Source organism: Giraffa tippelskirchi, chromosome 7, assembly GCF_054371585.1.
Source record: "Giraffa tippelskirchi isolate mGirTip1 chromosome 7, T2T-mGirTip1v1.2.pri, whole genome shotgun sequence".
Lineage (NCBI taxonomy): Eukaryota > Metazoa > Chordata > Mammalia > Artiodactyla > Giraffidae > Giraffa > Giraffa tippelskirchi.
Genome location: NC_137281.1, coordinates 5,816,141 through 5,833,594, shown reverse-complemented (window position 1 = coordinate 5,833,594; position 17,454 = coordinate 5,816,141). Strand labels below are relative to the sequence as shown.

The following is a 17,454-nucleotide window of genomic DNA, read 5'->3' as shown; positions in this document are numbered from 1 at the left end:
CTTTACGGTCTGTGGGAGTGTCTGGAGCAGAAGACAAGAAGGGGCTCCTGGGTGGAGTGAAGACAGCAGCCAGTCACCCATTCACGCATCCCCGCAGCGGTGAGCATCTCTGGGTGGTGACCTGGAGGCCAGAAGGGACACGACTCACCTGGTCCCCGCCCGAGAGATGCTCCCCGCCCGGTGCCCTCACTTTTTGCCCCGACACACAGCACTGCTGGGTCTAGAGCTTTGTCGCTGGTGAGACTGCCATGAGTCTTGGCAGCATTCTGGGGATTTTTTAAAGTGAGTATGATTTCTCTTACTCCAATAAAAAAATAACTCTTTTCCGATAGAGAAACTTGAAACTCTAAACAACAAATCCTTACTCCTCTTTGTCCCATCTCCTGGCCACCCCAGTTCTAATTTTCTATCTTTAGGAAATTGACACCTTTGGTACCTCATAGATGTGGAATCATATACTATTTGGCTTTCTGTGACTGGGTTATTGAAGTTACCATAAGGTCCCTAGAGTTCATCCACGTGGTGGCATGTGTCAGAGACTGCTTCCTGGATTTCCCTGGTGGCTCAGTGGTTTAGAATTCTGCCTGACAATGCAGGGGACATGGGTTCGATCCTCGGTCAGGAAACATTGTACATGCTGGGGAGCAGCTAAGCCCATGCCACACAATTACTTGCCTGCCTGGCCTGGAAACTGGGCTGCACAATGACAAAAGCCACCACAGTGAGAAATCCACACACCACAACAGACTGTAACCCTAGCTGGCTGCAACTGGAGAAAGCCCATGTGTAGCAACAAAGACCCAGCACGGGCAGAAATAAATAGAAATTCCTTCCTTTTCCAGGCTGAATAATTTTCCATGGTTTTGTTGATCTGTTCATCGGCTGAGGGGCACTTGGACTGCTCCCATCGTTTGGCTGTTGTGAACACGCTGCCAGAAACACAAGTGTGCTAATGTCTCCAAGAGTCCATCCTCTCAATTCTCTTTGGAGGTAATCAGAGGTGGAATGCCTGGATCATGCTAATAATATATTTCATTTCCGAGGAAGTACCATTATCTTACCATTATCTTACCATCTCAGCGACCTGCTGCCCCCCTGACTTAACCGTGGGTGTGATCAATTTACACTAACTATAAGTTTGAAGATGTTTATCTTGGATCCCTCTCCTGATCTCCAGACATTCCTGTCCAGCTCTCTCCCTGGCGTCACAGTTGCATATCTAAAGGCTTCGCAGGAAAAACATGGCATTTCAAAGCCATACTCTCTGAAGCCCTCCACATAACACAACTCCATCTGCCCAGTTGTTCAGGAGAAACATTTCAACATCATCTTAGCTCCTCTTTTTCCCCTTACTTACCACTTCCACTAAAAAATTTCCCTGGTGGGTACTTCCTGGTGATCCAGTGGCTAAGATTCCCTGCTCCCTAGGCTGGGGCCTGGGTTCGCTACCCTAGTCAGGGAGCTAGATCCCACAGTCTACAACTAAGAGTCATAGGCTGTCACTGAAGATCCCACATGCTACAACTAAGACCTGGCCGGGCAAATAAATGAGTAAAGAGTTTTAAAAAGAAAAGAAATTCCATTAGCCTGACCTTCACAATAGATCCAAATATATGCTCCCTGTTTACATGACTTCCTTGGGCCATTGCAGCATCACTTCTTGCCTGGGGCACCCAGCAGTCTTGCCACAGCTCTTTCTTGTTGCCCTGGATCTTTCTGGGGTTTCCTGGTGTTTCAGAGAGTAAAGAATCCACCTGCAATGCAGGAGACCTGGGTTCGCTCCCTGGGTGGGGAAGATCCCCTGGAGGAGGGAGCGGCACTCCACTCCAGTATTCTTGCCTGGAGATTCCTTATGGACAGAGGAGCCTGGTGGGCTACAGTCCATGGGATCACAAAGAGCTGGACACGACTGACAGGCTAGCACTTTAGCGCTGATTCTGTTGTAATAGCCATTGGGATTCTGCTCCTTTCCTTGTGTGATTTTCCTCCAAACATGTCAGAGGCTGATGTAGTCTAATTTTACTTTTAATATATATTTAAAAATTCTGGTCCACATAATGACAGCACATGATGACAGAAGTGCTCCTCATTCCCTTTTATTTTAGTAAAATATTCATAAAATAAAAATTATGTTTAAGACTGCATAGGGAACACTTTGGGGAATCCCACATGGCTCAGTGGTAAAGAATCTGCCTGCTAAGCAGGAGACTTGGGTTTGATCTCTGAATCTGGACGATCCCCTGGAGGAGGGCACGGCAACCCACTGCAGTATTCTTGCCTGGAGAATCCCACGGACAGAGGAGCCTGGTGGGCTACAGTCCATGGCGTTGAAAACAATGGACATGACTCAGCAACTAAACAACAACATGTTACACCTGAGTGGCAGTAAGAACATCACCATGTTAGTGCAACCACCATCTCTGTCTATTTCCAGGATGCTTTCATCATCCAAAACAGAAACTCTGGGTGGAGAGTCAGCAGGGAGGGCCCACCAGGACTTCGAATCCAGCCTGTGGTGTGGGCTCCTCCGTCTCCTGCGTGGGGAGGAAATAGAGCTGCTCCCACTGTGCGGGAAGTGGACAGGAACCGTCTCTGGTGAGTCTTCTGACCCGAGGTCTGTGTTTCCCAGCGAGAGGAAGCAGGAGGTGGGTGTGTTCAGTGACTCAGGGAAGAGATGAGGCTGCTGGAAGGACCAGGGTCAGGGCAGGGAGGAGATGGGCTTCAAGATGAGCTGTGCTTAGGAGGAAGGATGGGGAGCACTGAGTGAGTTGTTGGATCCGTAGAAGGGGCGGAGGCTAAATAAAGGACGTCGTGCCCCTCCAGCTGAGCCCCGCCCCCCTCACCCAGCCCCACCTTCTAATACTCCTCCTACCCCTGCAGCTTCTGGCCTAAGTGATGGGGGCTGCCTTGTCATCAGTGTGACAGGGAACCCAGTAGAGAAACGAGTCACTCACCTGAGGGGTTAAAGGGGGATTTCCTTTGCCTCTGACACGCCCCCTGCCGGCCTGGCTGACGTCCTTGTGCAGCGCCTCACTCTGCAGGACAGACCAGGCTCTTGCAGTCTTTTCAGATCGGGATTCAATGGGGATGTGGACTCACCCACCCTCTAGCCGTGGCTCAGGGACACGAGGGGTGACCGTGGGACAGGGCGGTTGGCCCCACAGACCTCCTGGGCACAGCAGGGACCTCCATCCCTGACAGTGGGCGGGGAAGAGGCCGGTCCCCAAGCGGAGTCCTCAGGTCCCCCAAGCCCACCCTCCTTCCCCTCAGGGTCCTGCCCTCCCCTCAGCCTCCTCCCCCGGGGCAGTGCTCACAGGAGGCCCAGGACACAGAGGAGGAGGAGCAGGGTCTTGACAGCCGCTTCCCAGGTGGCCACCAGGACCACCTCTGCCGGGCGCGCCGACCGCCCTGCGGGAGAGTGGACGAGGCCCGCGTCACCCGCCGGTCCTCAGCCTCGTCCTCCCGCTCCCAGGGGGACTGCGGACCCTCACCTTCCAGGCTCCCCTCAGTCACCGCACGGAGGACCCCACGTGCCCGCCTCCCCCACCCCGCCACCTGCCCGTCCAGCAGTTGTCCGGGGCACTCAGGGCCGTCCCCGGACACTCACTCTGCAGCGAGACCCTCAGGGAGACGTGCTGGGCGCCCAGGGCGTGCTGAGCTCGGCAGGTGAACTCCCCTTCGTCTTGGCTGTAGAGTGCCCCCGGCAGCTCCAGCACCTCCGGTTGGGTGGAGCTCAGGGTCAGGCTCCCCCGGGCCCAGCTTATCCTGGCGGGGGGGTTGCTGTCAACGACACAGACCAGGTGCAGGGACTGGCCCTCCAGGACTCGCAGGGAGGTGGCGTTGCCCAGGACCTCGGGGACTGGGGACACAGAGCAGGAAGGGCAGGGCTGAGAGGTCCTTCCCCCCTCTCTGTCCTCCCAGATATAGGACAGTGGCTCTGAGATATCATCACAGGCAAGGGCAAGTAGGGGTGAAGGCCCCCCGAGGTCAGGGGCGGGGATGGAAAGGCAACTCAGTGAGTCCAAGACAGGGGATCCATGTTTGAGGAGAGTCAGCCACACCTAAATCTGCGAGAGAATATCCCAGGAGGTGACCCTCGATGTGTCACTGTGTGCTGGGTGCTGACACGCCTAGGTCTGACAACCTGGGGCCCTGCACACAAGTGATGCGGACCCAGGGAGCCACGGGCGGCAGGAGGGTCTTTTCCAGGCATGTGGACCTCTCAGTGGTGCCTGAGTTATCGCAGGCTGGACAAGGCAAGACTAGAGATGACAGGCCAGATGGGAGGTTGGACCAGGTCGAGGTGACAGAGAATGGAGGCCAGAGCTGGGGCTGCCGTCATGGGGGTGGCAGAGGGAAGGACACGAAGCATTTTCAGGAAGTCAAGTTTGCAAAGTCCTGGGGAGGACTGGGTGAGACATAGACTCTAAGGGGACTTCCACGATGTAGACTCCAATTACTCAATCTGGAGGGCCTCTGCTAAGGGGAAGAGGAGGACCCTCATGACAGAGATTTGTGAGGGTCCTTAGGGGAGAGGTAGGACTGGAAACCCCAGGGTGGATCAATTGAATCTTGCATTTTGCAGAAAAGAGCAGGAACCTGCTGGTAGTTAGTGTTAGTTGCCCAGTCATGTCCGACCCTTTGTGACCCCCTGGACTGTAGCTCGCTGGGTTCCTCTGTCCACAGAAGTCTGCAGGCAAGAATACTGGAGTGGCTTGTCCTCTCAACCTCCAGAGGATCTTCCCGACCCCGGGATCAAACCCAGGTCTCCTGCAATGCAGGTGGATTCTTTACCATCAGAGCCCCAGGGAAGTCCAGGAGCCTGGTACCCAACTTGACAACTCAGTCTCCTCCTGGGAGATGGAGATTGCACAGTCAGGAAGTGACAGAGAATCAGGGAAAGGATGGCATGGGAAAGCGAGGGGTGAGGAGAGGTGGGAAGAGAGGGAACAAGGGGAGATGACAGTGAATAGTCACCTCGGAGTCCACAGTGGCCCCAGAGAGAGTCCTGCCAGGGGACAGAGTAGGGGAGAGGGGAGGGGAGACGTAGGAGCCGAGAGGGGATGAGTGGTGAGGGGCCTGATTCTGTTCAGTCTTCACAGCATCCCCCCTTCTGACCTCCATGCTGCCCAGGGATCTCACACCTGTGCTGTTTTCCCAGAAGACCTGAATATCCAGGTTCTGCGGGGCATCTGGAAGAGAAAGGAATAAAAATCCCACTGCATTGCAATAGGGGGTCAGGAGTAAGGGGTGAGGCAGAAGTTCTCCGTGCCTTCACCCCAGCTTGTCTCCAAGAAGAGTCCCTGAGTATCCCACCAAGAACCCTGCCTCCCCCTCCCCTCGGGGAGGACCACATCCAGGACCCGGCCTCTTGGATCCCACTCACAGGACACATTGAGCCTGATGGTCGCCTCTGTGCTCACACCAGCTCCGGGGAAGGTCACACAACACGTGAGGTTGGTGCCATGATCCTGGGGCCTCGGGGTGAGGGTGAGCATTGAGGAGCGGAGACTCTTGCGGTGCAGGGAGGTGAGGGTGACCCCAGTCCAGGAGAGGGTGGGGGGTGTCCCCCTGTCACAGGCCCATGGCATCGTACAGGTGAAGTTGGTGGGGCGGCCGGATGCTAGGGTCCCCTGGACGTGGATGTCAGGTGTGTCTGCCAGAGCTGGAGAGGGGGAGATGCGGGCCCAGGTCTGGAGGGGGGACCCCTGTGTGCCCCTCAGAGCAGTCTCTTCCCCAGCATCCTGTACCCCTGGGTCCCCCCCAGGATGAGAAGACAGGGGTTCTCCCCCCACCCTGCCCTGGGACCCTCAGGACCCTATACGTGTGTCCTCCCCTTGAGCCCATCCTTACCTGTCACACGGATGGAGAGCTGGCTCTGTAAATAACTATATCTCACAGTAGGGCCTCTCTCCACCCTAAAGATGTATGTCCCCGTGTCCCTCCTCTGGGCGTCTCTGATGTCCAGGGAGCAGTTGTAGGTCCGGGGGTCTCCAACGAGGTGGAATCGGCCCTGGGTCTCACTGAGCACTGCACGCTCTGGGTTGTTTGTGGCCACTGCCGGATCTCCAGAGGAATCTGCCCCTTCCCGGAACCAGTAGCCGTGAGCTGGGTCAGAGTCCTCCCAGTCTTCCCGGGGATAGTAGACAGAGCAGGGCACGCGGACACACAGGCCCTCCTGCACCGACACGGACGGCTGCATGGCCAGCTGGTATCTCGGATCCTGAGCCAGGGACCCTGCAGGGAATCGAGGATGAGCCAAGCCCCCACCCCGCCGACCCCCGCCCTGCCGCCCACTCACCCGCCCACAGCAGCGGCAGCAGCAGCAGCAGAAGCATGTCTGAGCCGGAGGGTGTCTGGGCGTCCTGTGTGTGAAAAGAGAAAGGAAGGCGAGAGGGAGGTAGGGCTGCGGGGAGACCCGTGGGAAGCTGGGGAGGAGCCCGAGACTCTTCACAGAAGAGGAACTTCAGAGCCGGAGCTCCTCCTCCTCCACACACACCAGACAGGACACCCCTGGGCCCAGAGACCCCGGAGACCTGCCCAGAGAGGACCAGACAAGCAGGGGACCCCTGGCCTGACCCCCATCAGGGCCTCGTCCCTCCAGACCAGAGCTGGGACCTGGGAGGACACCGAGGGATGGGACTCAGGCAGCCTCCTAAGGTTCCCCCATGCGAGCTCCGCTGCCTACACCAGGGCGCTGCTCAGCTCCTCTCTTGACCTGGAGAGTCACAGCCTCACGGAGGCCCTCGGGTGGTCAGTCCTGCGAGACGTAGGGCTCTTTATGGTCTGTGGGAGTGTCTGGAGCAGAAGACAAGAAGGGGCTCCTGGGTGGAGTGAAGACAGCAGCCAGTCACCCATTCACGCATCCCCCCAGCGGTGAGCATCTCTGGGTGGTGACCTGGAGGCCAGAAGGGACACGACTCACCTGGTCCCTGCCCGAGAGATGCTCCCCGCCTGGTGCCCTCACTTCTTGCCCCGACACACAGCACTGCTCTGAGGCGCGTCACAGGTGATATTGCTGTGTTTCCCAGCAGCATTCTGGGAAGTGTTTGTTTTTCTTTTTAATGAGTACCTGCCTCCTGAGAAGTTTGTATGCATGTCAAGAAGCAACAGTTAGAACCCGAAATGGAAAAAGGGACTGGTTCCAAATTGGGAAAGGAGTATGTCAAGGCTGTATATTGTCACCCTGCTTATTTACCTTCTATGCAGAGTACATCATTCGAACGAAGTGCCAGGCTAGATGAAGCACAAGCTGGAATCAAGATTGCCGGGAAAAATATCAATAACCTCAGATACGCAGAAGACACCACCCTTACGGCAGAAATCGAAGAGGCACTAAAGAGACTGTTGATGAAACTGAAAGAGGAGAGTGAAAAAGCTGACTTAAAATTCAACATTCGAAAAACTGAGATTGTGGCATCCGGTCCCATCACTTCATGGCAAATAGATGGGGAAACAATGGAAACAGTGAGAGACCTTATTTTCTTGGGCTCCAAAATTAATTCAGATGCCGACTGCAGCCATGAAATTAAAAGACACTTGCCCCTTGGAAGAAAAGCTATGACCAACCTACATAGCATATTAAATAGCAGAGACATTACTTTGCCGACACAGGTCCATCTAGTCAAAGCTATGGTTTTTCCAGTAGTCACGTATGGATGTGAGAGTTGGACTATAAAGAAATCTGAGCACCAAAGAATTGATGCTTTTGAACTGTGGTGCTGGAGACAATGCTTGAGAGTCCCTTGGACTTCAAGGAGATCAATCCAGTCAGTCTTAAAGGAAATCATCAGTCCTGAATATTCATTGGAAGGACTGATGCTGAAGCTGAAGCTCCAATACTTTGGCCACCTGAGGGGAAGAAATGACTCACAGGAAAAGACTCTGATGCTGGGAAAAACTGAGGGCAGGAGGAGAAGGGGGCGACAGAGGACGAGGTGGTTGGATAGCATCACCGACTAGATAGACGTGAGTTTGAGCAAGTTCCAGGAGTTGGTGATGGACAGGGAAGCCTGGTGTACTGCAGTCCACAGGGTTGCAAAGAGCCAACACAACTGAGTGACTGAACTGAACTGATAGTTTTATTTCTTAATCCAGTGTTAAAGAAAGGTAACTGTTTTGAAGATGAAAACCTGAAAACTTTAAACACCAAATCCTGATTCCTTTTCCCGCACATCTCCCAGCGACCACAGTTTTATTTCCTATCTCTAAGAATTTGACTACATTAGGTACCTCATGTAAGTGGAATCATATATGGTTATCCAACTTCCCATAATTTCCTAAGTTCATCCGTGTACTAGCATGTATCAGAAATTCCTTCACTTTTCAGGCTGAGTAACATTCCATGATTTTGTCTGTCTGTTCATCTGTTGATGGGCACTTGGGTCACTTACATCACTTGGCTATTGTGAACATGCCAATACCTCTGAGACCTGTGTGCAAATGTCTCTGAGAGTCCCTGATCCCAGTTCTCTTTGATGGATATCAGAAGTGAAATTAATGAATCAGATGTTCATTCCATTTTTAATTTTTGAGGAATTACTGTTCCCTTATCATTCCACTAACCCACACCCCCTTTTCCTTTTATCTCATCTGTGACCATCTCACCCTAACTATACATTTGAAGGTCTCTGTCTTGGATCCCTCTCCTGATATCCAGACATTCTTGTCCAGCTCACTCCCTGGCATCACAGGTGCATATCAAGGGGCTTCTCAGAAAAACATCGCATTTCGAAGCCCTACTCTCTGAAGTCTTATACAGTCCATGGAATTCTCCAGGCCAGAATACTGGAGTGGGTAGCACTTGCCTTCTCCAGGGGATCTTCCCAACCCAGGAATCAAACCCAGGTCTCCCGCACTGCAGGCGGATTCTTTACCAACTGAGATATTGGGGAAGCCCCTGAAGCCCTCCACATAACACAATTCCACCTGCCCAGTTGTTCAGGAGAAACATGTCAACATCATCTTTGCTCCTCTTTTTCCCTCACTTACCACCACTAAAAAATTTACCTCCACTAAAAAATTTCAGGTACTTCCCCGGTGGTCCAGTGGCTAAGACTCCCTGCTCCCTAGGTTGGGGCCTGGGTTCGACACCCCAGTCAGGGAACTAGATCCCATGGTCTACAACTAACAGTCACAGGCTGTCACTGAAGATCCCACATGCTGCAACTAAGACCTAGCTGGGCAAATACATAAGAAAAGATTTTCAAAAAGAAAAGAAATTCCACTAGCTTGACCTTCACAGTAGATCCAAATATACCCTCCTTGGGCCATTGCAGCATCCCCTTCTGCCTGGGGTACCCAGCAGTCTTGTCACTTCTCTTTTTTGCCGCCCTGGATCCTCTCTGGCTGATTCTGAGCTAAATAGCCATTCAGATCCTGCACCTTTCCTTGTGTGATTTTCCTCCAAACATGTGTGATTAGCTGATGTGCTCTAATTTTATTAATAATATGTTTAAAATTCTTGTCCACATAATGACAGCACCATGAAGATGGAAGTGCTCCTCATTCCCTTTGCTTTATTTCAATAAAATATTCATAAAATAAAAATCATTTTTAACGCTGTATATGGTACACTTTAGCACTTCCCAGGTAACTCAGTGGTAAAGAATCTGCCTGCCAAGCAGGAGACTTGGGTTCGATCTCTGAATCTGGACGATCCCCTGGAGGAGGGCATGGCAACCCACTGCAGTATTCTTGCCCGGAGAATCCCACAGACAGAGGAGCCTGGTGGGCTACAGTCCATGGCATTGAAAACAATGGACATGACTCAGCAACTAAACAACAACATGTTACACCTGAGTGGCAGTAAGTACATCACCATGTTAGTGCAACCATGCTGCTGCTGCTGCTGCTAAGTCGCTTCAGTCATGTCTGACTCTGTGCAACCCCATAGACAGCAGCCCACCAGGCTCCTCTGTCCACTGGATTGTCTAGGCAAGAATACTGGAGTGGGTTGCCATTTCCTTCTCTAATGCAACCACCATCACTGTCTATTTCCAGAATGCTTTCATCATCTGAAACAGAAACTCTGGGTGGAGAGTCAGCAGGGAGGGCCCACCAGGACTTCGAATCCAGCCTGTGGTGTGGGCTCCTCCGTCTCCTGCGTGGGGAGGAAATAGAGCTGCTCCCACTGTGCGGGAAGTGGACAGGAACCGTCTCTGGTGAGTCCTCTGACCCGAGGTCTGTGTTTCCCAGCGAGAGGAAGCAGGAGGTGGGTGTGTTCAGTGACTCAGGGAAGAGATGAGGCTGCTGGAAGGACCAGGGTCAGGGCAGGGAGGAGATGGGCTTCAAGATGAGCTGTGCTTAGGAGGAAGGATGGGGAGCATTGAGTGAGTTGTTGGATCCGTAGAAGGGGCGGAGGCTAAATAAAGGACGTCGTGCCCCTCCAGCTGAGCCCCGCCCCCCTCACCCAGCCCCACCTTCTAATACTCCTCCTACCCCTGCAGCTTCTGGCCTAAGTGATGGGGGCTGCCTTGTCATCAGTGTGACAGGGAACCCAGTAGAGAAACGAGTTTGCAGAGGAAAATGGCAGCTGAGTTTTGGCCGCCCCGAGTGTAGCAATCCCAGGAGCCATCCCGGCGGAGGTGTGCACTGGGATGTTGGGTGGTGAGATGCCCCATCACTCACCTGAGGGGTTAAAGGGGGATTTCCTTTGCCTCTGACACGCCCCCTGCCGGCCTGGCTGACGTCCTTGTGCATCGCCTCACTCTGCAGGGCAAACCAGGCTCTTTTCAGATCGGGATTCAACGGGGATGCGGACTCACCCACCCTCTAGCCGTGGCTCAGGGACACGAGGGGTGACCGTGGGACAGGGCGGTTGGCCCCACAGACCTCCTGGGCACAGCAGGGACCTCCATCCCTGACAGTGGGCGGGGAAGAGGCTGGTCCCCAAGCGGAGTCCTCAGGTCCCCCAAGCCCACCCTCCTTCCCCTCAGGGTCCTGCCCTCCCCTCAGCCTCCTCCCCCGGGGCAGTGCTCACAGGAGGCCCAGGACACAGAGGAGGAGGAGCAGGGTCTTGACAGCCGCTTCCCAGGTGGCCACCAGGACCGCCTCTGCCGGGCGCGCCGACCGCCCTGCGGGAGAGTGGACGAGGCCCGCGTCACCCGCCGGTCCTCAGCCTCGTCCTCCCGCTCCCTGGGGGACTGCGGACTCTCACCTTCCAGGCTCCCCTCAGTCACCGCACGGAGGACCCCACGTGCCCGCCTCCCCCACCCCGCCACCTGCCCGTCCAGCAGTTGTCCGGGGCACTCAGGGCCGCCCCCGGACACTCACTCTGCAGCGAGACCCTCAGGGAGACGTGCTGGGCGCCCAGGGCGTGCTGAGCTTGGCAGGTGAACTCCCCTTCGTCTCCCATGAGCACCCGCGGCAGCTCCAGCACTTCCGGGTGGCTGGGCTGTGAGGCGCTCAGGGTCAGGCTCCCCCGGGCCCAGCTTATCCTGGCGGGGGGGTTGCTGTCGACGACACAGACCAGGCGCAGGGACTGGCCCTCCCGGACTGAAAGAGAGGATCCGTTCTCCTGGGCTTTGGATGCTAGAGAAAAGGAGACCGAGGGTCAGAGAGGCCCAGAGACTGGGAGAAAGAGGAAGATATACTTGGAGGAGGGCTGAGAAGGAGAGGCCCACAGACACTGACTGAGAGAATCAAAGACTCTGAGAGAGGGATCCAGCGAGACAGAGTGAGCGTGCTCCCTCAGCACTGCGGTGTGCTCAGTCTGGGCGCTGATGGGCTCTGCCTGGTGGATCCAGTCCTCATGAAGCAAACAGGGAGGCTCTTGGCCTGCAGAGGACACCCCTAAGTGCTGTCAGCCCTGCCGTTAATTCCATGTGCCCTTCGTTTAGAACCCACTGCTGCTGCTGCTGCTAAGTCGCTTCAGTCATGTCTGACTCTGTGCGACCCCATAGACGGCAGCCCACCAGGCTCCGCCGTCCCTGGGATTCTCCAGGCGAGAATACTGGAGTGGGTTGCCATTTCCTTCTCCAGTGCATGAAAGGGAAAAGTGAAAGTGAAGTCACTCAGTCGTGTCTGACTCTTAGCGACCCCATGGACTGAAGCCTGCCAGGCTCCTCCGTCCATGGGATTTTCCAGGCAAAAGAGTACTGGAGTGGGGTGCCATTGCCTTCTCCGACACACATTGACCCTGAAAAGTCTTGTCCCTTATTCATGGTTTCACTTGACACCAATTTACTGATTTAATAAGCTGTTTCCAAGGAGGCTCAGGCTTCCCTAGTGGCTCAGTGCTAAAGAACCCGCCAGGTAAAGAACCAGTGCAGGAGATGTGGGTTTGATCCCTGGATCAGGAAGATCCCCTGGAGGAGGAAATGGCAACCCACTCAAGTATTTGTGCCTGGAGAATCCCATGGACAGAGGAGCCTGGTGGGCTAAAGTCCATGGGGTCACAAAAGAGTTAGACACGACTTAGTGACTAAACAACAATAAGGAGGCTCACTCTTAGAAACTCAGTCTGGTGAGGAGCGCAGACCCAGGAACAGGGGCTCACAACACCACATATTACTTATGGTGGCAGTGACTCTGGGTGACAGGAGCCCCTGGGTATGGCAATGTGAATGCTACTGTCAGGTCCAGGAGGGCTTCCTGGAGAAGGCAGCATCTGCAGTCAAGTGTAAAAAGGAAAGCAGGGATGGCAAGATGATGATGAAGAGTTGGAAGGGCATTAAAGGAAGGAGGAACAGAGCTTGCAAAGATAACCAAGGCCTGTGAGGAAAAGCACATAGACTTGCAAGGCTGGAGGGAAGGGGTGGGGTGAGTGTGGGGGGCGGCCTTCAGAAATGAGGCCACAGGATGAACAGTGGCATTTGTTTTTTTAAACTCAAAGTGGGTGAAGCAAAGCCATGATTGATAAATGTAGCTGTGGGTATGCATACATGCTAAGTTGCTTCAGTCATGTCCAACTCTTTGCGACTCTATGGACTAGCCAACCAGGTTTCTCTGTCCATGGGATTCTCCGGGCAAGAATACTGGAGTGGGTTGCCATACTCTCCTCCAGGGGGTCTTCCCAATCCAGGGGTTGAACCCAGGTCTCCCACATTGCAGGCAGATTCCTTACCATCTGAGCCACCAGGGAAGCCCAAGAATACCGGAGTGGGTAGCCTATCCATCCAAGCACTGTAAAAATCGCTGCATGTGTGTGCTCAGCCGCTCAGTCATGTTTGACTCTGCGACTCCATGGACTGTAGCCTGCCAGGTTCCTCTGTCCATGGAAATTCTCAAGGCAAGAATCTGGAGTGTGTTGGCATGCCCTCCTCCAGGGCATCTTCCCAACCCAGGATCGAACCCAGGTCTTCCACATTGCAGGTGGATTCTTTACCGTCTGAGCCACCAAGGAAGCCCACTATATTCAATCTCCCATGATAAAGCATAATGGAAAGAATATAAAAGAATATTACAACAGTTACAAGATTACTCATGCAGTGTTTCAGTTAGTAGAATAAAAGGAACACCACAATTTCTCACTGATAGATGCACAGGAACTCGGAATCCATCTATGCACTGGAGTACTCCACAGTCCTGAAGAAGAATAGGGATGACTGAACTACTGCTATCAAAGGATGCCTAAGATGCTCTAGGCAAGCATACCAAGGCTCAGAGCAGCTCGTGGACACAGGTAACTTCCCACAAGGGGACTGGGCATCTGAGGACAGACTCTGCTGAACATTTGGAATTTTTGATCATGTGAAATACATATGACAAGCCTAGACAGCATATTAAAAAGCAGAGACATCACTTTGCCGACAAAGGTCCATATAGTCAAAGCTATGGTTTCTCCACTAGTCATGTACAGATGTGAGAGCTGGACCATAAAGAAGGCTGAGAGTCGAAGAATTGATGCTTTCGAACTGTGGTGCTGGAGAAGACTCTTGAGAGTCCCTTGGACTGCAAGGAGATCCAACCAGTCCCCCAAGAACTCGTTGTTGACGTGGATCCACCATGTCTCTCTGTCCCAGACCCTCCCCAGAACTTGACTGTGACTGTCTTCCAAGGAAATAGCACAGGTAGGAAAGAAGTCCCCTCCTGGGCTGTCGGGGACAACCCTAAAGAAAATCAACCCTGAATACTCATTGGAAGGACTGATGCTGAAGCTGAAGCTCCAATACTTTGGCCACCTGGTACGAAGAGCCGACTCATTGGAAAAGACCCTGATGCTGGGAAAGATTGAAGGCAGGAGGAGAAGAGGGCAACAGAGGATGAGATGGTTGGATGGCATCACCGACTCAATGGACATGAGTTTAAGCAAACTCCAGGAGATAATGAAGCACAGAGAAGCCTGGCGTGCTTCAGTTCATGGGGTCGCAAAGAGTTGGACACGACTGAGTGACTGAACAACAATACATAACCTGTCAAAACAGATGTAAATTATGAACTATTGGGAGAGGACTTGCCTGGTGGTCCAGCAGTAAAGAATCCACCAGCCAATGCAGGAAACATGAGCTTGATACCTGGTCCGGGAGGACCCCACATGCTGCAGGGCAACTAAGCCCGTGTGCTACAACTACTGAGCCTGTGCTCTAGAGCCCGGGGGCCGCAACTACTGAAGCCTGCACGCCTAGTATCCATGCTCTGCAACAAGAGAAGCCCCCGCAGTGAGAAGCCCTACACCGAAAGTAGAGAGTAGCCCCTGCTCGCCACACCTAGAGAAAAGCCTATGCAGCAACGAAGACCCAGTGCAGCCAAAAATAAAATTAAAAATGTAAAACTATTTAAATAAAAAATTTTTTTTTAATGTAAAACTATTGTGAGAAAATAAACAGGAGAGCTGGAGGAGTCAGGTCATGGATGGTGAGGCGCTTTGAGAGGTGGGCTCTGCCCTGTGGATGTCCCCCTGCTCTTGGGGAGCGGAGGAGGAAGGGGACAAATCCCAGGGGAGTGAGGGGTCGGTGGGGACAGCCGGGCAGAGCAGCCATGGGGGCAGAGGGGCAGGGACCAGTGGGTTCACCCACTAGGGGGCTCTGGTCACTAGGGTGGGTCCAGCAGAGACCAGCCCAGTCCTGAGCCGGAAGCAGCCTCGCTCCCGACAGCCCAGGAGGGGACTTCTTTCCTACCTGTGCTATTTCCTTGGAAGACAGTCACAGTCAAGTTCTGGGGAGGGTCTGGGACAGAGAGACATGGTGGATCCACGTCATCCACGAGTTCTTGGGGGACATGGGCCCAGTGTCCCCAGGAGCTGCAGAAATGGGGAAAGAGTGGGGGCGGGCATCCTCCTGACCCCCTCCCAGGCTGGATTCTGGAACCCAATGTCTGAAGCCCCAGTGCCCGCTTCCCCTCTGCCCTCCAGACCCGGTCAGGGGCCCAGGCGTCCTGGCCCAGCTCTCACAGGACACGTTGAGGCGGATGACCCTCGTTGTGGTCACTTCAGCTCCAGGCAAGGTCACCTGACAGGTGACCTTGGTGCCGTGGTCCTGGGGCCGTGGAGTGAGGGTGAGCACCGAGGAGAGGGCTGTCGTGAGGACCTGGGAAGAGACGGTGGCCCCCTTCCAGGAGAAGATGGGGGGCGTGCCCCACTCACAGGCCCAGGGCACAGAGCAGGTCAAGTTCCCGGGACGGCCGGACTCCAGGGTCCCAGAAATGAGGATGTCAGGTGTGTGGTTGAGCGCTGGTGAGAGGAGGGGGGAGATAGGGGATCGGGAGGAGGGTTTGAGGTGCAGCCCCCAAAGAAGCCTCAGGGTTCGGTCCAGCCTCTCCCCCTGGGCCGCCACTTTACCCCAGACCCCCTCGCAGGAGGGGCTCCCATCCCAGCCCTGCCCTGGGACCCTCCCTGCGACCTCTCCTGGACCTCCTCCCAACAGCCCGCATTACCTGTCACATGCAAGGAGAGCTGGTTAGACATGTAATTGTTTTTCACACTTCCTCGTTCCATCCGAAAAAAGTATGAACCATTGTCCCTTCTCCTGGCGTCTCTGATCTCCAAGGAGCAGTTGTAGGCCCGGGTGTCCCCGAGGAGATGGAATCGTCCCTGGGTCTCCTCCTGCACTTCTCTGTCTGGGTCATTTGTGGCCACGGGAGCATCCTTGGATGTCGCAGCCCCTTCCCGAAACCAGTAGCCCAGAGTTGAGGTAAAGATGGCCCAGACATCCCAGGGGTAGGAGAAGGAGCAGGGCACGTGGACACACAGGCCCTCCTCCACCATCACCAGCTCTGGTACCTGCAGCTTGTAATTCTCCCCAGGCCCCATCTGGCCCTCGGCTCCTTCCCTCCGCCAGAGCAGGGCCACCAGCAGCAGCAATAGCAGCATGTCTGTGGTTGGTGGTGGCAGATTCCCTCAGGGCAAGCCTCTTTCTCAAGGTTCGTTTCGCAGTAAATGGAAGCGGAAGTTGCCAGATCTAGAGGAGCCACCAGCAGGAAGACGAGGGTGAGGTCAGAAGGAACCTCTGTCAGAGGAGGAACTGCACACCGGAGAATGTTGGCAGCGGAAGAGTCCTTAGGGATCCACCACCCACCCACCACCTCACGTCCACTCCTGGGCATGCTGGGCCAAGGAAGGTGAGAGAGTTGCACAGATTCACATCCCATGCTGGGCCACAGTCCCACCTCCCTGTCAATGCCCTTCCCCTTGGGGGTCATTTTCTGCAAAGTGACAAAGAGTCCCTTCCGGCCAGACCCCCTGAGTCACAGCTAGTAGGTGTTTGTAAAGATCGGTCCAGCCAGGGTGGGACCTAAGGACATGGGAGGTGGCGGGCGAGGAGGTCTACTGTCCACCCTCCCTCAGTGTCCACGTGGTGAGGTCACACACCCTTGAGGCACCGTCCAGTGGAGAGACAGTAAGTGTCCCAGCATTTGGAGCTCCCTGTGAAGAGGAATTGTAATCCTATGAATATTTGTTTTATGTATTTTGAGGCTCCATTTGTAGATGCATACATGTTTAGCATTTTATATTTGAGGGGGAGAGTGAATTAAACCTTTTCTCTTTATGAAATGCTCCTTCTCAATGCCTTTGGCATCAAAAGCTCACCTGGGGAATTCCCTGGTGGTCCAGTGGTTAGGACTATCACTGCCCAGGGCTAGGGTTCAATCCCTGGATGGGAAACGAAGATCCCTGCAAGCTGCACAGCACAGCTAAAACAAAACAAACAAACGAACAACAGCAAAAAACCTTCTCCATCTTATGTTAGGATAACGACATCAGCTTTTCACGCTTAGTGCTTGCTCCATGTACCTTCTGACATCTCGTTTCAAGCTTTCTGAATCCTTAAGTTCTAGTAATGTTTCCTGTAAATACGGGGAGACACATTTCCTTCATTTGTCCTGTCCTTCGTTCCTCCAAAAGCACAGGGATGTACTCTGCTTCCTCCTGAGAGGAGACTTTCTCCTCACCCTCCAGCAGGGAGCTGGGCGGGGCATGGAGAAACTAGGAAACTAGGAGTTGGCAGGGGGGTGTGACCAGGAGCCTCGGGCTGGGAGTAACCAGAAGTAAGGTGGATAGTGCACTTAACCCAGCAG

At 54.1% G+C, this 17,454-nt stretch overlaps 2 protein-coding genes across 5 annotated transcripts; both read right to left on the bottom strand.

The window, feature by feature from the left end:
• Positions 1 to 2,080: 2,080 nt before the first annotated feature.
• Positions 2,081 to 6,373, bottom strand: LOC145515135 (sialic acid-binding Ig-like lectin 13). Of its 3 annotated transcripts, none has more exons than XR_014060707.1 (8): positions 6,302 to 6,373; positions 5,854 to 6,237; positions 5,387 to 5,665; positions 4,600 to 5,192; positions 3,608 to 3,859; positions 3,315 to 3,408; positions 2,955 to 3,035; positions 2,081 to 2,731 (listed from the first exon to the last, which is right to left on the bottom strand). XR_014060707.1 is itself a non-coding variant. In XM_081514815.1 (8 exons), exons 1-7 carry the CDS (start codon positions 6,336 to 6,338, stop codon positions 2,963 to 2,965), a joined length of 1,167 nt encoding a protein of 388 aa, XP_081370941.1. In that variant the 5' UTR covers positions 6,339 to 6,373; the 3' UTR covers positions 2,081 to 2,736; positions 2,955 to 2,962. The 3 variants fall into 3 exon arrangements, 2 of the variants coding, with proteins under 2 accessions (XP_081370941.1, XP_081370940.1); XM_081514815.1 differs by having other exon boundaries at positions 2,081 to 2,736; positions 5,145 to 5,192; XM_081514814.1 differs by having other exon boundaries at positions 5,145 to 5,192.
• LOC145515134 (sialic acid-binding Ig-like lectin 8) lies at positions 6,302 to 16,262 on the bottom strand. 2 transcript variants are annotated; one of them, XM_081514813.1, is made up of 10 exons: positions 15,814 to 16,249; positions 15,332 to 15,610; positions 15,060 to 15,107; positions 11,275 to 11,532; positions 10,982 to 11,075; positions 10,630 to 10,710; positions 10,178 to 10,304; positions 7,199 to 7,356; positions 6,689 to 6,798; positions 6,302 to 6,365 (listed from the first exon to the last, which is right to left on the bottom strand). In XM_081514813.1, the coding sequence occupies exons 1-6, from the start codon at positions 16,247 to 16,249 to the stop codon at positions 10,638 to 10,640; spliced, it is 1,188 nt and encodes a 395-aa protein (XP_081370939.1). In that variant the 3' UTR covers positions 6,302 to 6,365; positions 6,689 to 6,798; positions 7,199 to 7,356; positions 10,178 to 10,304; positions 10,630 to 10,637. The 2 variants fall into 2 exon arrangements, with proteins under 2 accessions (XP_081370939.1, XP_081370938.1); XM_081514812.1 differs by lacking the exons at positions 6,302 to 6,365; positions 6,689 to 6,798; positions 7,199 to 7,356 and adding an exon at positions 9,499 to 9,838 and having other exon boundaries at positions 9,984 to 10,299; positions 15,814 to 16,262.
• Between the last annotated feature and the right edge of the window lie 1,192 nt (positions 16,263 to 17,454).

What these genes read in the sequence shown, in the direction of transcription:
- LOC145515135 (XM_081514815.1), bottom strand. Translation starts at nt 6,338, where the DNA reads ATGCTTCTGCTGCTGCTGCTGCCGCTGCTGTGGGCGG. An exon ending in GCTGCCGCTGCTGTGGGCGG is followed by an intron (nt 6,238 to 6,301) that starts GTGAGTGGGCGG and finishes GATTCCCTGCAG; the next exon opens with GGTCCCTGGCTCAGGATCCG. An exon ending in GCTCTCCATCCGTGTGACAG is followed by an intron (nt 5,666 to 5,853) that starts GTAAGGATGGGC and finishes CCCCCTCTCCAG; the next exon opens with CTCTGGCAGACACACCTGAC.
- LOC145515134 (XM_081514812.1), bottom strand. Translation starts at nt 16,249, where the DNA reads ATGCTGCTATTGCTGCTGCTGGTGGCCCTGCTCTGGCGGAGGGAAGGA. An exon ending in GCTCTCCTTGCATGTGACAG is followed by an intron (nt 15,611 to 15,813) that starts GTAATGCGGGCT and finishes TCCTCTCACCAG; the next exon opens with CGCTCAACCACACACCTGAC. An exon ending in CCTGAGGGTCTCGCTGCAGA is followed by an intron (nt 11,076 to 11,274) that starts GTGAGTGTCCGG and finishes ACTCTCCCGCAG; the next exon opens with GGCGGTCGGCGCGCCCGGCA.